This window comes from Sus scrofa, chromosome 6 (genome assembly GCF_000003025.6).
Source record: "Sus scrofa isolate TJ Tabasco breed Duroc chromosome 6, Sscrofa11.1, whole genome shotgun sequence".
In the NCBI taxonomy this organism is placed as follows: Eukaryota; Metazoa; Chordata; class Mammalia; order Artiodactyla; family Suidae; genus Sus; species Sus scrofa.
In genome coordinates this window covers 88,677,272-88,691,699 of record NC_010448.4, presented here as the reverse complement: position 1 = coordinate 88,691,699, position 14,428 = coordinate 88,677,272, and the positions used below count along the sequence as shown (strand labels likewise).

The 14,428-nt window shown below is 54.8% G+C and overlaps 3 protein-coding genes across 5 annotated transcripts; all 3 read right to left on the bottom strand.

Annotated features, from left to right (window-relative positions):
- DCDC2B (doublecortin domain containing 2B) lies at window positions 99-5,842 on the bottom strand. Its single transcript, XM_013999113.2, has 9 exons — window positions 5,140-5,842; window positions 3,479-3,530; window positions 2,976-3,052; window positions 2,602-2,733; window positions 2,144-2,290; window positions 2,002-2,041; window positions 1,021-1,210; window positions 494-597; window positions 99-225 (listed from the first exon to the last, which is right to left on the bottom strand). The coding sequence occupies exons 1-9, from the start codon at window positions 5,403-5,405 to the stop codon at window positions 130-132; spliced, it is 1,104 nt and encodes a 367-aa protein (XP_013854567.1). The 5' UTR covers window positions 5,406-5,842; the 3' UTR covers window positions 99-129.
- IQCC (IQ motif containing C) lies at window positions 5,903-8,778 on the bottom strand. Of its 2 annotated transcripts, none has more exons than XM_003127756.4 (5): window positions 8,528-8,776; window positions 8,001-8,144; window positions 7,510-7,774; window positions 7,160-7,278; window positions 5,903-7,040 (listed from the first exon to the last, which is right to left on the bottom strand). In XM_003127756.4, the coding sequence occupies exons 1-5, from the start codon at window positions 8,567-8,569 to the stop codon at window positions 6,201-6,203; spliced, it is 1,410 nt and encodes a 469-aa protein (XP_003127804.1). In that variant the 5' UTR covers window positions 8,570-8,776; the 3' UTR covers window positions 5,903-6,200. The 2 variants fall into 2 exon arrangements, with proteins under 2 accessions (XP_003127804.1, XP_005665235.1); XM_005665178.3 differs by having other exon boundaries at window positions 5,905-7,040; window positions 8,543-8,778.
- CCDC28B (coiled-coil domain containing 28B) lies at window positions 8,875-13,534 on the bottom strand. Of its 2 annotated transcripts, XM_021095807.1 has the most exons (6): window positions 13,435-13,534; window positions 11,992-12,179; window positions 10,654-10,820; window positions 10,343-10,536; window positions 10,114-10,136; window positions 8,875-9,073 (listed from the first exon to the last, which is right to left on the bottom strand). In XM_021095807.1, exons 2-6 carry the CDS (start codon window positions 12,153-12,155, stop codon window positions 9,019-9,021), a joined length of 603 nt encoding a protein of 200 aa, XP_020951466.1. In that variant the 5' UTR covers window positions 12,156-12,179; window positions 13,435-13,534; the 3' UTR covers window positions 8,875-9,018. The 2 variants fall into 2 exon arrangements, with proteins under 2 accessions (XP_020951466.1, XP_020951467.1); XM_021095808.1 differs by lacking the exon at window positions 10,114-10,136 and having other exon boundaries at window positions 8,875-10,100.

Below are 14,428 nucleotides of genomic sequence, written 5' to 3'. Positions count from 1 at the left end.
CCGAGAGGCTGCAGCGTACCCTGTGAGCCCAGGGAGGCGCTGGTTCCTCGAGAACAGGCTGCTGGCGATGGAGGATGAAAGTTGGCTGCAGCGTGGAGGTCCCTAGTTCCTGGCTGGAGCTGCTGGCTCTCAGGATGGCAGAGCAGGAGCTGAGGCTGGGATAGCTGCCCCCACCCCAGGCTGGTTTGCTGGGAACAGGGCCTCTTCCACTGTCTGTGCTGCCCTCTGGAGGAGGCAGGAGGCCATACAGAATGGAGCCATTAGCCACCCTGTGTCCCCTCTCCAGCCCTCAGCCTCAGCCTGGAGTTTCCCGACCCCAGGAAAGGAAGAGACTAGAAATTAAGACCTGCCCTCTCACTTAACAAGGTGGGAAGTCCAGCTCAGGGAGGAGATCTGCTCACAGTCACGAGGGAGAACTGTTTCTGGGACCCAGGGCTGCGGGTTTCCAGCTCGGAACCCCTGTCCCAACACGCGGCCTCCAGCCCCAGCCCACCTGATCCAGGGGCTCCTCTGTCTGGGTGTTTTCATCATCTGCCACTTCCTGGGCCCCTGCTGTCTCCTTCCTCGGGTGGGGAGCCCTGTACACTCCCTTGACTCCTATGCAGGAGGCAACAAGTCGAGCTCAGGCTGAGGAGCCCTCAGCATTCTTTCCCTTGACCTTCTCTGCCAGCCCCCTCCCCTCCCCCAGCCTAGCTCCACATTCCTCGTGGCCTCGGAGGGTGGCAGGTTAGTTCACAGGCAGGCCTTTGGCCCCCATCCCCATCTGTTCCAAATCCTACCCCTGAAATGTCATTGCTTTGAGTTTCCATGTGCTGCTTGCTCTTCCTAAGGCTAGTCCCTGTGAAGAGACAAGGGATTGGCTATGCACATGGGGGAGCAGGGAACAATTGTGCTGAGGTTGGGACCAGCTTTGAACCTGGGCATTCTGTCCCTAAGGACCTCCCCCCACAATTGCACGGACCATCCTGTGTCATTGTCAGGGGTTGGCTGAGAAGCTCTTAGATTCTGGAGTCTCCTCACCTGATGGAAATGAGAGAGTAGGGAGCCTGCTTCTTGGCTGAATAGCCTGCTGGGGTCTGGCATGGAAAGCACATGGCTTAACTTGTCTGGCTGCCTTTGGAGAGGACTGGGTCACCTGTGTTGTGTGGCCAGCGGTGCTGGTTGTTCTTCCCTTCTCTGTTCCTGGGCTGGGTTTGAACGCTGCTGGTGCCTGTGGGAGCATGGGAGAGGAGATGCTGTCCATTTGCATAGCCTGTGTCCTCCCTCCGTGCTCGCTCTGCCACCAGGCTGCCTTATCCAGGGACATAGCAGATGGTGCCTGGTATTCTAGATGCCCAGTGAAATCAGGCCATGTCCCCCTATCTACCCAGGGCTCAGGCCTGGGTTAAGATGGGAAGCTGATAAGCATCCTTGGACCCTGCTATGCCAGATATCCTGGTTCTCTGTCCTGGCATCCAACCTGGAGAGAAGGCGTTAGGTCCAAGAGTTCCCGTTATGGCTCAGCAGTAATGAACCCGACTAGTATCCATGAGGCAGCAGGTTCGATCCCTGGCTCTCGTCAGTGGGTTAAGGATCCAGCGTTGCCACGAGCAGCAGTGTAGGTCACAGACATGGCTTGGATCTGGCATTGCTGTGGCTGTGGTGTAGGCCAGCAGCTGCAGCACTGATTTGACCCCTAGCCTGGGAACTTCTATATGGCCCCCCTCCCAAAAAAAAAAAATAGAAGGCATTAGGTCCAGCAAGTCAGAGTCTTAAAGATCTTCATAGAGCCCAGATGAGCTGGCTTCAGGCCAGGTTCTGGTCTGGCCCCTGTCAATAACTGTGTTACCCTGAACAAACCACTTCAGTTCTCTGAACTTCAGCCTCTCCTCTGGAAAATGGGAATAATAATCTGTTTCAGGAGATTATTGAGAGGATACATAAGGTCAGAGCCTAAGCTGGAGGAAGTCTCAGCTAGTCTCCCCTTTCTTTCCCACCCCCATAGCCCCCTGTGTCACCTACCCTCTGCTTGTGGGCCCTGGACTTTGGGTCTGGGGGATGCCTGCAATGACAAACGAGAAGGCTTATGGTAGGCAGAGCAGGACATGGAATCGGGGGGCTTCCTCTGCTCTAACCTGCTCCCCCTCCACCTCAATATACATACCAGCGGTCCCTGGGCAGTGAGGGGCTAGGTACCAGCAGCTCCAGATACGGGAGGGCCTTGAATTCATCCTCTCCGACCACCACGTAGTAATGGCCACTCACCAGAGCCTCCGGTGCTGACAGTGGGAGCCCCTCCAGGGTGCAGAGTCTGGGAGAGAGAGGTAAGCAGACAAGGGCCAGTGAACAAGATGCATCTTTCATAGTCAGCAGACTGTGAGGGGTGGGTACAGCTATTCCAAGGTACCCTTTGGCCACTGGCCCTCTGGGCACCTGGGCTGCTCACCCGGGCTCTGCCCTGGCTCCGACAGCTGGGGGGGTGGGGGGCTTCCCTGTGGCAGAGAAAGAAGTCTCATTTGGGGAAACATGCCTTCCTTGGGCCTTTTCATCCTCAAGGACAGTCAAAACCAATAGGGAGGTTCCCTTTGGGGACTTGAGGGTCTCCCTGCTCCCCAGACTCACTTGCACACAGCCCCGCTCTGTAATTTCACCTTCTCGGTCAGGAGCTTCAACACTGCTTCCCAGTCCTCGCTGGCCATCTGGGACAGCTTCAGGCTACACGGGGGACTTAACAGGTCTCCATTCCTGAACACACTGAGATAAAAGCAGCCTGGTAAGGGGAAGGGCCCCTAGAACTCCTTCGGTGTGAGCACAGGGTAGCACTGGGGCCAGAAGATGACCCAAGAATCAGTGCCCTGGTCCATTTTCACCCAGCAAGCGTGTTGGACTTGTTATAGCCCCACCAGTCACCAGAGGCTCCTGGGACAAATCCACCCACATTTGCTTGGTCTCGCTGAAACAAAAATCTATGCTCTGCTCCCCAGCAGGGCACTCACTGAATATAGCAGGGGGAACCTGCAGGTAGCTGCCGGCCAAGGGCCCCATCACACGGCTCGTGAGTCACGGGAGGACCCTGAAATCCAAGTCAGGAGAGAGCTGAGGTCTAGGGGTAGGGATAGGTCCTTCCAAGGTGGGTGGGGTGAAAGAAAGGAACCTGCCTGGGGTAGAAGAGGGGGCAAGAAGGTGTGGTCACACCTTTCACCACAGGGTGCTTCTACTTCCCCTAAGTCTTAGTCTTAACCCTCTCCCGCTCCTCTGTTTTAAGCTTCCTCTCTCCTTTGAGGACCACAGCCTGGAGATAAAGTAAAATGTTGGGAAAGGAGCACGGCATAGTGTCTTGCAGTGCTGCATCCCGAGAAGGCAGCAGCTGGCTCCAGAGGAGGTGTGCAGAGTGGCAGATCCTGCGGCTTCCAGGCCCCCTGACTTCCCAGACCAAACTGGGGGCAATCCCTGGAGGGGCGGGAGGACTGGGCAGGGGACAGCCTGCCCCAGGACTCACTGGTAGTCTGCTGCTCGTCCCACCTGGATCCTTCCTCCCGGGGGATAAATAGCTGAAAGGACAGACAGATCACAGGTCATCTCGGAGAGCCTGGGATCGCAACAACCAAGCAGCTACCAGAGTGCAGGGCTGGGGTCCAGCTTACCAGGTCTCCCTTCCAAGTAGAATAGTCTCAGTCAGCAATCCAGAAACAGATGCTGACACTTGTTTTATTTATTTATTTATTTGTCTTTTTAGGGCTGCACCTGTGGCATATGGAGGTTTCCAGGCTAGGGGTCAAATCGGAGCTACAGCAATGGGCCTACGCCACAGCCACAGCCCAGATCCGAGCCGTGTCTGCGATCTATGCCACATCTCATGGCAATGCCAGATCCTTAACTCACTGGGCAAGGCCAGGGATTAAACCCGCAACCTCATGGTTCCTAGTTGGATTTGTTTCCGCTGAGTCAGACGGGAACTCCAGATGCTGACATTTGAACCTGCCTTAGGCCCTGTATCAGGCTGAACATCCAGACTGGGATCTTAGACAACAAACCACAACATTAAAGGCTGAGATCCTACTGTCTCAAATTTCCACATTCATGAGGTGTAGGTGGTTTTATCTCATTTTATGTGAGACTGAGAGTAACTTCAGTGACTCACCTAAGTGACACAGAAATGACAGAGCCCAGATTCTAAGTCTGTCTAGCTCCCAACTCCATGCTCCTTCCATTACAGTGAGCAATGTCAGCTGAAAGCCGAGGAAGACCCTGGAAGCCAGATCTGAGTTGGAAGCTCAGTTGTTCAGATTGTTCTCCCATCTTGGAAAGCACAGACCCACCCTGTAAAGGGTGATCCCAGCCTAAATGGAGAGTAGTTGGTGTCTAAATGCAGCAAGGAGGAAGTGCTGGATGGATTAGAGTATTTGGTGGTGCTGGTGATGGGGGCAGAGGATCCAGTTAAGAAGAGCCTTTGGAAAAAGGGGCTCAACCAGTGGGAGTGTTCCTCTTCCCACCGGCATGAACATCAGTGTCACTCTGACTTGAACCATGGGTCCACTTTTGTTACTTGTATACTCTCAGGCAGGTTATTTCACTATCTTGATTTCCCCTTGCAAAGAACGGGGATAAGACCACCCCTTCATGGGGTTGCCATACTCCACAAGACAGTTGTTTTTTGTTTTCTTTTTAATTAATTAATTAATTTCGTCTTTTTGCCTTTTCTAGGGCTACTCCCGCAGCATAGGGAGATTCCCAGGTTAGGGGTCTAATTGGAGCTGTAGCCGCCAGCCTACACCACAGCCACAGCAACGAGGGATCCGAGTTGTGTCTGCAACCTACACCACAGCTCACTGCAACGCCAGATCCTCAACCCACTGAGCAAGGCCAGGGATCGAACCCTCAACCTCATGGTTCCTAGTCGGATTCGTTAACCATTGCCACAGCAACGAGGGATCCGAGTTGTGTCTGCAACCTACACCACAGCTCACTGCAACGCCAGATCCTCAACCCACTGAGCAAGGCCAGGGATCGAACCCTCAATCTCATGGTTCCTAGTCGGATTCGTTAACCATTGCGCCACGACGGGAACTCCCAAGGCACACAATTACGTACTGAATACACGCTGTTGCTATTGCTGTTACCTCCCTCCCCAGCCTCTTTGACCACTCCCAGCCCACTCACGAGAGTTTGCGGAATTGTTCAAAACCAGCAGCCACATAATGCCCTCCGTTCTGCAGGTCTGCCAGGTTGGTGACAGGGTGGCCATGAAAAGGCGTGTAGAGAGCCCGCACAGCTAGTGGGGCCTGCACAGCTGTTGTCACCTCACAGAAGAGGCTCTCCAGGGTGGGGAAGCGGCGTTGAGTCACCACTAGCTGGTGGCCTGGGGAGAAGGGGTCCCTGTTCCGGTACACCACTACCCTCTTGGCTGCTGACCTGCCACCAGCCATAGTGTGTCTCCTTGGCTAGAGACGCCGAGCTGTTGCCAGGCAACTAAGGCAGGGCTGGGAGCAGCGCTCATCAGAGGTGGAGTCCTGCCCTCTCACCCAGAAAGGCAGGGAGAGCCTCCACAGGAGCGTGTGTCTGCAGTCAGGGTCTCATGCATTCAGCTCTTGGCAGGGCCTCACAAGAGTTGGACAGATGTGATGACTGTATACGAAGGAAGAGCCAGGGGCGCAGTGAGAGAGGCAGTGGCAGAGATCACACTGAAACACCCATGTCCCATACTGGGAGGTGGGAAGGATTCTCAGAGCCTCCCTGCCACTCTGTAGCCCGGAGGGCTAAGCTTAAAGGAAGATTAGCTTTGGAGGCTGTTCCCCAAAGATAGCTAGTCTACTTCTGGGCTGTGGCTCCCAGCCAGCTCTGGGGAAGATGCCTCATGTCAGCAGGAAGCAAACAAGAGGGCCCAGAGTCTCTTAACCAGAGGCAGAAATGAATGCAACCAGGCTCAGAAGCTAAGGAAAACCTTTATTCTCCATCAGGCCTGCCAACTTCACTCACCCCAGGTACCTCCCTGTCCCCAAATTTGGATTGAGCCACAGGCTGAGGATAAGAGCATCCTCCTCCTTCCATTCCCCCCGCGGGTGCCAGCCCTGTGCTCTAGCTTCTCTTTGCCTCATTACCTCCCAATGGCCAGGGGCAGGAGGCAGAGCTGGTACCAGGGAGTTAGGATGAGGTCCTGTCTCCCTCGTTGCCCTTTTACAGCATCCCCCTTTGGAACCTGGTCCTCCCTGGTTCTGTAGGGTCTATCCTGGTGGTCCTGTTTTCCACGGCCTGCCCCTCCAGTGGTCCTCTGCTGTGTGGTCTGACCCTGTGGAAGACAGTTTCTCAGGTGGCCTTGATTTCCACGGTACAGTCTTCTGGGTTTTCCACCCTTCATGACTAGATTCATTGGAGGTCCTATCTCTGGAGCTTTTATCACTGGAGGTCTGGCTCTTGGGTGGTTTATTCTTCCAGAGATCCAGGCCACCATGCTCTGCCAAAGACCCATCCCAGATGACGTGGTCCTCTGAGAGGCCCAACTCTCGTGGTCTAGTTTTTTGGCCATCAGGCTTTTTTTGGTCTGGCCCTCTGGGAGACTTGCCTTCAATGTATGGGTCCTCGCAGAGTGTGGGCAGCTGTGTCCTGGCTTTTCCAGAACAGTAGCCCCTAGGTTTGAGGCCTTTGGGGGTCTGGTTCTCTAGAAGTTCTGTTAGTTGCAGGCAGGTCCCTCCAAAGATCTGTTCCCCAGCGTCTGGCTCTTTGTTGAACCTCTTCCCTACGGCCTGGTTATCTGATAGTATGGGCAGCTGTGGTCCCGTCCGCCTATAGCCTGAGTCCCTGTACTTGGCCCCAGCAGTGGTTCTGTCTGTAGTGGCCAGTCTTTCTGGGGATCTGTGGGGCTGTGATTTGAGTCTCCAGCAGGAGTCATCCACATGGTCTGGCTCTCCAGTGGGCCTGGCTCTAGAGGACTGATCTTCCAGTGGTGGGACTGGTTGTGACTCTCCTTTCTCACAGCCCTGACCCCCATGGTCTGGGCACATGCAGGGCTTGTCTCTGGTCTGGTTCACCTCTGAAGAGTTCAGTGTTTGTTTGAGAATCAGGTACTGTTGAGGAGGAGAACAGACACTGTATCAGGCAGGCCTGCTTGGGTCTGGCAAGAGGCTTTTCCCCAACCCCACCCTTGGCCCTAAATGTGCAGAAAGGCCTTCAAGTTAGTGCCTACCTCCTTACGGCTATTGATGGCCTGCTGTAACCACAGCAGCTCCATGGCCAAGTGGCTGCGCTGATACTGGAGCTCCTGGAGCTCAGTCTGGCTGTGGGACAGTCCTGGACCTGCAGCTTCTGTGAAGGAGGAAAGAATGAAGGGAGAAAGGTTTGAGAAGCAGACACTGGGCACTGGCCTAGCATTAGACCCTGGCATCCTCCCCTTGCCTACCCATGAGTTGCTCCCAACAGGGCAGAGGGAAGACAGAAAGGAACGCAGCTTATCTACACAAGCTTTTCACTTTTCAGATGGCAACGCTGAAGTCCAGAGAGGGTCAGGGGGTTGCCCTGATCTAGGCAGAGCGGTACCTGGATTCTCCATCTTTGACATGTCTCTGGTCTCCCCTTGACTCAGTTTCCTGGTCTTCGTGCTCTGCTCATTCTGAGGCCATGGGCTTTCATCTCTGCAGGGAAAACTGCCTGAGTTTGCTGAGCTCTCTCCAGACTTCTTCAGTATCATCCCCTCCCAGATGGCCTCTTTCTCAGGCTCTTTACAGGGGAAGCGGCTCCACAGTTCCTGCTCTGGATCTGGTACTCTTTCTCCAGCTTTCCAGGTCTGATGGGATTTTGCCTTCTGAGAAATCAGAGAAGTATGAGAGTCCCAAGGCCAAATCCTCCAAGTACCAGGATACCATGATTTAACATGCAAATTGGTGAGGACTGAGGACTGGGCTGTGAGGTGTGTCTGCTGCCTTCCCCATTGAGAAAAGCTTAGCCGGAAGGGTAGATTCTGCCATTCCCTTGAATCCTCTGCCCAGGTCCCTCCTTCCCCTTCCTTCTGCCTCCAGGGTATGTATTACCTTTGGGAGAAATTGAGGTCTGGGAATCCAGCCCCTGGTCCACTGAAGTGTGCCCAGATCACCCTCGATCTCTTGTACAACAGCCTCATACTCAGCTCGAAGACTCTGGAACTGGCGTCGGACCAAGAAGCCCCGGACGCAGGCCTGGTGTGGAGAACGTGGGGAAAGAAAAACCCTTATCACTGCAACATGGGGGCGTCTTGGGGGATATTTCCCGAGGGATCATCCAGGCCCTCGGGGAAAGTAAGGAGAGGTGACGCTGTGCTCTGCAGCTCCGGGGGTTCGAAGGAGTGCGCTAGACTCGAACAAACTCTTCCACTGATGGCCCTTCCCCCGATTCCCGCAGAAGCGTGTGGGGGGAGTGGGGGGCGCGTGAGGGTCCTTGGGTCCCAGCATTCCTTCAGGCCATCGGGGTGGGTTAATAGTTTCAGAGGTGGGCATGCGGGTAGGTTACTAAACGTGACAGGTTCATCTCGTCTGAGAGCCCATGGGGGAGATAATCCTAAGTACCCCGACCCGCCCAGCACCTGCAGCGTTGTCACCTTCCGAACCAACCGCTCTGGCTCCATCCGGGCGCCAACTGACCCGCCCGGCGCCTGCGCAGTGCGTCACCCGTCCGCGCCGCGGGCTGGGCCCGCAGACCCCGCCCCGCCGTCTCCACGGCAACCTTCCTGCGCTCCCTTGGGTTGGGAGTGGTCCTGCTGCGGTCCCAAACTCCCACTTCCAGAACTGCACAGGGAAGTGTAATCCCGCCCAATCCCCCAGCAGGATCTTCTAGATCGGAAGGGTGTTGCGTAGGGGCCTCCCCGCGGGAGGTGAGGCCTAGCCGCCCCTGCCGAGTAAAGGCGCAATGAGAGGAAGGAGAACAAGGAGCCGCTTGCTTCTTTCCGGTTTAATTCCATCCAGTTCCCCCTCCCCCATAGCACCTGGAGGGGGCCCGCGGAACATCCAGTCGAGCTCATAAAAAGTCACAGTTTTAAAGGAATGAGAAGGGGCAGTCTGGGCCTGGGTCCGACGACTACACAGCTGATGGCTCCTCAGGCTCGGTGTTCTCGGCCAGGTGCAGCTTCTGTCTGTGCCAGTCAAGGATGGTGATGCCTTTTTTTGTTTATTTTTGTTTTGTGTTTTTTGTTTTGATACCCAGAGCATATGGAAGCTCCTGGGCCAGGGATCGAATCCAAGCCCCAGCTGCTACCCTGGGATCCTTAACCCACTGCGCAGGCGCAGAGGTTGAATCAGGGCCTCTGCCAAGGCGGCAGGTTTTCCTTTTTTTTTTTTTTTTTTTTTTTCCAGAGCCACAGGTGCAGCATATGGAAGTTCCCAGTAAAGGGGTCAAATAGGAGATACAGCTGCTGGCCTATGCCACAACCACAGCAACGCGGGATCCAAACCGAGTCTGTGACCTGCATCACAGCTCATGGCAACACCAGATCCTTAACCCACTGAACCGGGCCAGGGATAGAACCTGTTTCTTCATGGATACTAGTCGGGTTCGTTTCTGCTGAGCCACCACGGTAACTCCCAAGACAGATTCTTAACCCACTGTGCTACAGTGGGAAGTCCAGGATTGTGATGCTTTGAACCCCAGTCCTTCCAACCCTATTTTCCCAACCTTCGCAGGCTTAGTTTCCCCCAACTGTGCAAAGGGGTAGGGGCCAGGGACTCTGGGGTGGTTCGTGGTCTGGGCTTGACTCCTCATCTGCCCTTCTTCCTAGGTGGCTTTCCCCCTTCGCTTTTGGTTTAGATCATGCGGGTGCATGGACTGCCACTACTTCTGAGTAGGATGAGATGCAGAAATAATGTAAGTAAAAATGCTGAAGAGTAGGAAGATATCAGACAAGATTCGCCATGGAATGGTATCAGCTAAGTTACTTGCAAACACTGACAAGCAGGCAAACCCCACAACTGTCTTTCTCTAATATTTAGGGAATTCTTGATGCATTTCTCTACCTGGGTAGGGGCAGTTTGTGGCTAATTCTGACTCATTATGACTAAAGGGATAAGGATGTTGATTACATGTGAATATTCCTGGAGGGTGGTGGGGAGGCAGAAGCTGATTTTCTCTCTGAGGCATGCACTGCATATACACAGTCAAGTCCCCTAGAAAGGATACATAGAATTACTAAGATCTTCCAGCTGAAAACAGAGAGAGAAAGGTTTCTGTCAGGAGCTTTCTGGTCTGGGGTTTCTGGTATGGGTTTAGAGGCCCAGAGCTTTCGGTTCCATGCACCTCCAGCTTTTCACCCAGGGACCAGGAATGGTCTTAGAAGCATGTCCCCCGCCCCGCGCGCCCCCACAACGCCTAGTGTCCCCAGGAACGGAAGCACCCAGCCCTGACCCACATTGCTGAGCAGCTGGTCCAAGTTGCGGTCAGCCATGGTCTTCTTCTGCTCCTCTGGCAGCCCCTCAGCGACCCCGTCCTCTTCTTCCTCCTCTTCCTCTTCCTCCCCACACACGTCCAGGCTGAAGTGCAGCCGGGCCAGCTTCTCCTGCATCTCCCGCACGTGCTCCAACTGCTCAAAGGAGCATTCCTTTCCTAGACAGCACCTGTCAGCTCTGGGAGCAAGCTAGGGACCCGGGCCCCAGCCCCGCCCCCGAGTCCGGCCCTCCAGCCCCACCCACGTGCCCTCTAAGCCCCGCCCCCAGGACTCACCGAAGGCCTGCAACCGGCCTGAATGGAAGTCATTGAGCAAGTTCAGCAGCCCTCCCTCCATCTCATAGACGTCGGTCACCTCCGTCAGGAATGAATGCTGCAGGGGGGTGCCTGCAGAGCCGCCCCCACCTCCGGCCAGCACCGGGCGGCATTTCTCCTTGCCTACCCTGGGTAAGTGGGCATGGCCATGGTCACAGGGTGAGGGCAGCCAGGAATCCCCAGGTCTTTTTTTGTGCCATCTGTCTATGCACTAATCCATCCTGCTATCCACTCACCAACATAAATGGATGTTCGTTCTTCTGGCCCTGTCCTGGGCACCAGGAATGGCAAAGGGAAGGGAGTAGGTGAAGGGGGGGAGGGTAAGAGGTCAAAAGAAGTCTTTTTCTGCCAATGATACAGCCAGAGCTACGTCTGCAACGGGGCTTCGGGGTTCCTGTCTGAGCCCCTCACTCATTCATCCTGTGACCCTGGGGGAATCACTTGTCCTCATTGGTCCTCAGTGAACTCGGGGCAGTGACTCCCTTACTTCCATCAGAGCTCCCAAAATATCTTTCTGCCCTTCTTCTATGTAAAAACCATTTTTTTGAATTTTCCATTGCCCACAGGATAACATGGAACGCCCTTTCCAGCCTGCCCCACCCCCTCCAACTGCATTTCCTACTAGTCCTGTCCTAGCCCTGAGCTTCAGCTATACCCCACTGTGGCTGCCTTCAAACATGACTCTCAGGCAGGTGGTGCCTCTCAGGCAAGTGGAGTACAAAGCCAAGGGAAACAGTAATTGGAGAAAGAACACGTGTTTAGTAGGAAACAAACACGGACACTTTATAGGGTAGGAGGCACATTTCAATCATTTAAAAAAATTAAGTAGAGAATTCAAATTGTACACTCAAGCCTCCTCTCACCACTTCCTGTCCCATGACACTCCAAGACCACCAAACCACCTGTAGTTCCCAGAACCTTCCAAGCAATATTTTTCTCCCAGACTTCTGCCAGGCAAGGCTCTCAACATTCTCCCTTTTCAGTCCCTTCTCTGACTCACTTCCTGGCATGGAAGCTCATTCCCTGCTCCAAGATGCATCATCACCCTGTGGTCTCAGGGACCCCTTGGCCTTTTCCCAACACACTTGAGAGTAGGGACTGGGTCTAAGTTCTCAGGGGCTGGGGGTGAGTGGTGTGTGTGTGTGGGGGGGGAGCCCCAGGGAAGGCATGGATTATTGCCTAGAACTATGGATTATTGCTTAGAATGATAGGCTAAAGCCTCCTTTACCTTCCTCCCTACAGGACTCAACCCTGAGTTCGGGTGCCTCCCTCCTTGCCCTGCTTCCCTTCCGTACCCACCTCTTGAACTTGGCCCGCTGCTTGGGGGATGGCAGATGAGGGAGCCCCAGGGCCAAGGAGCCGCTGTGGCTGGTGGGCACTGGGACCCTGCGTAGGGTGCCTGGGGCCTGGGCTGGCTGGGTCAGGCAGGGCTTGGGGCTCCTTTTCTTCTTTTTGTCCTCCATTGGATGCTGGCTAGGCCTCAGGCCCTGGTAGGGAGGCAGTCCCACGGAGACAGTGAATGGCAAAGCCGTTCCTCCACCCAGAAATCCCTGAGAGCTGCAGAGGACTCCCCTGGGGCTTTCTGTTCCCTCATCTGTCCAGTATGGGCAAGTCTGGGTGCAGCACCTACTGCTGGGGTCACAAATAGGTATCTGAAGGACCTTCTGTGGCCCACTCCAGGTCCTTCCCTACGTTATAGCCTTAGCCTGAAAACCTAGGCCCTGCCTAGGTTGGACTGGGCTGGACCAGGCACTGTTCTCCTGCTGCAGCTGCTCCTGGATTTCCAGTCCTTGTAGTTGAGGGGGTGGGGCTGGCAGAGGAAATTCAGGGGACACTGGGTGGATATGAGCTGGAAGGAGCCCAGTTTAGTATTAGGGGTGTCTTAATTCCACTAAATAGGTAAATAGAACTTATCAACTGCCTAGACAGACTCTGACAAACCCTGTCAGCATGGGAGGTGACCAAGATGTGGATGGGATAGCCTGGGACGACCTTGGCATCAAGAAGTATCCCCGAGAGGATGGGCAGCAATGGCAGAAGCCTGGCATGCAGGCAGGGGTCAGTGTGGGTTCCCCCACTTAGATACTGGCCTCCCTCCTCTTCCACCCTACCCCCAACCGCAAACACCAGAGACTCCCAGAAGTTCCACGGGACAGACTTCCAGCCGCTTAGCCCTCCCCAGTCAGGAAGTTCCTGCTTGGCTTCAGCTGCAGCCAGAGTGGGCTGGGTGGTCAGGAAGAGCAGCAGGCAAGCCTAGGCCTCTGACAAAGATTGCGCCCGAGGCTGGCACCACTTGGCCTCCGGTCCTGCCCCGCCCCTCAGCATCAGGTCCGCAGAAGTCCCCCTGCACGCAGGTCTGGGGGCGCTTTACAGGTTTCCCCAAGCTGCTCGCTCCTAGCTTGCACCACCAAGCCCCATTCCGTCCGCACTCTGGGATGGCAGTGGCGCTGGAGGAATAAGCATTTAAATTATGGTACGAGGCTGGCTGGCACTGAGGGGGTGTGGTGGAGGGGAGACTGGAGAGCGGCAAATGCCTGGCCCAGTAGCAGCTTAGTCCATTTAGGGACTCTGCGCAAGAACTGCAGCGCGAGCTCCCGCTTCCCAGGAACGGCTAGGGGCGACCTGGGATGTATTCCCCATCATCAGTCTCCAAAGCCGAGTGGCAAATAGATCGCTCAGCTAAGGAGCCAGGATCCGAACGTCATTCTGCCTCCACACCCACCCTCGAAGGGGGCAACTGACCTGGAGGTTTGGGGTCTGGAGTGATGCTTCAGTGTGGGTTCCCTCCGCCCTCAGCACTCTCCAACTAGGGAACGGAAAGGGTGGAAGCTGAGCTTGCAGGAGGTAATTTGCATTTAAAGAGAAAGTGGCCTTTTTTTAGAGTGGGCTGGAGCAAGATGGGAGGAACATCCCCACATTTCTGAAGCTGTCCTCACTTTACCTCCCCATCTGAACTAAGGTGACTGGGTTGGTTGTGTGATGGCTATCTTCCTGTTAGCTCTGGAGAGACATTTATTAAACTGTCAGTTTTGGAGAGAAGCTAGAAGTCCCTTAAAAAATGGTGACAGCTTTAGCAGAAGTGGACCAAAAAAAAAAAAAGAAGAAAGCACCTAAGGCATTTTTATATACATTTAATCCTCATAACAGCCCTGAAGGAAGATACCATCGTCCCATTTTAGTGAAAAAAGAAAAGTCTTTTGAGGGCAGTACCACTCCTTTTTTTTCCGGCTTTTTAGGGCCGCACAGGAGGCATATGGGCATATGGAGGTTCCAAGGCTAGGGGTTGAATCAGAGCTACAGCTGCTGGCCTACACCACAGCCATAGCCACAGCCACAGCCACTCCGGATCCGAGCCTCGTCTGCGACCTACACCACAGCTCTCGGTCCTTAACCCACTGAGTGAGGCCAGGGATCGAACCCACAACCTCATGGTTCCTAGTTGGATTCTTTTCTACTGCACCATGACGGGAACTCCAGTACCACTCCTCTGACAACATTCGGACACTCTTCACTGGTGGCCAGTGGGGGCTGTATTCAACCATTCCAAACCTGCACCCCCAGGCCTAGGGGACATGTGGGGAACATCAGGTCAGAGAGAGACCATTGCACTTACCTTGCGCTTGACTCCCGCCCCCAGGAGGGAAACCTGAGTGCCTGATGGAGGCTGACCCAGCGCTGCTGGTGCTGCCCCAGGGGGCAGATCAATGGGGCAGCTATGAAAAGACCTGGCAAAGGC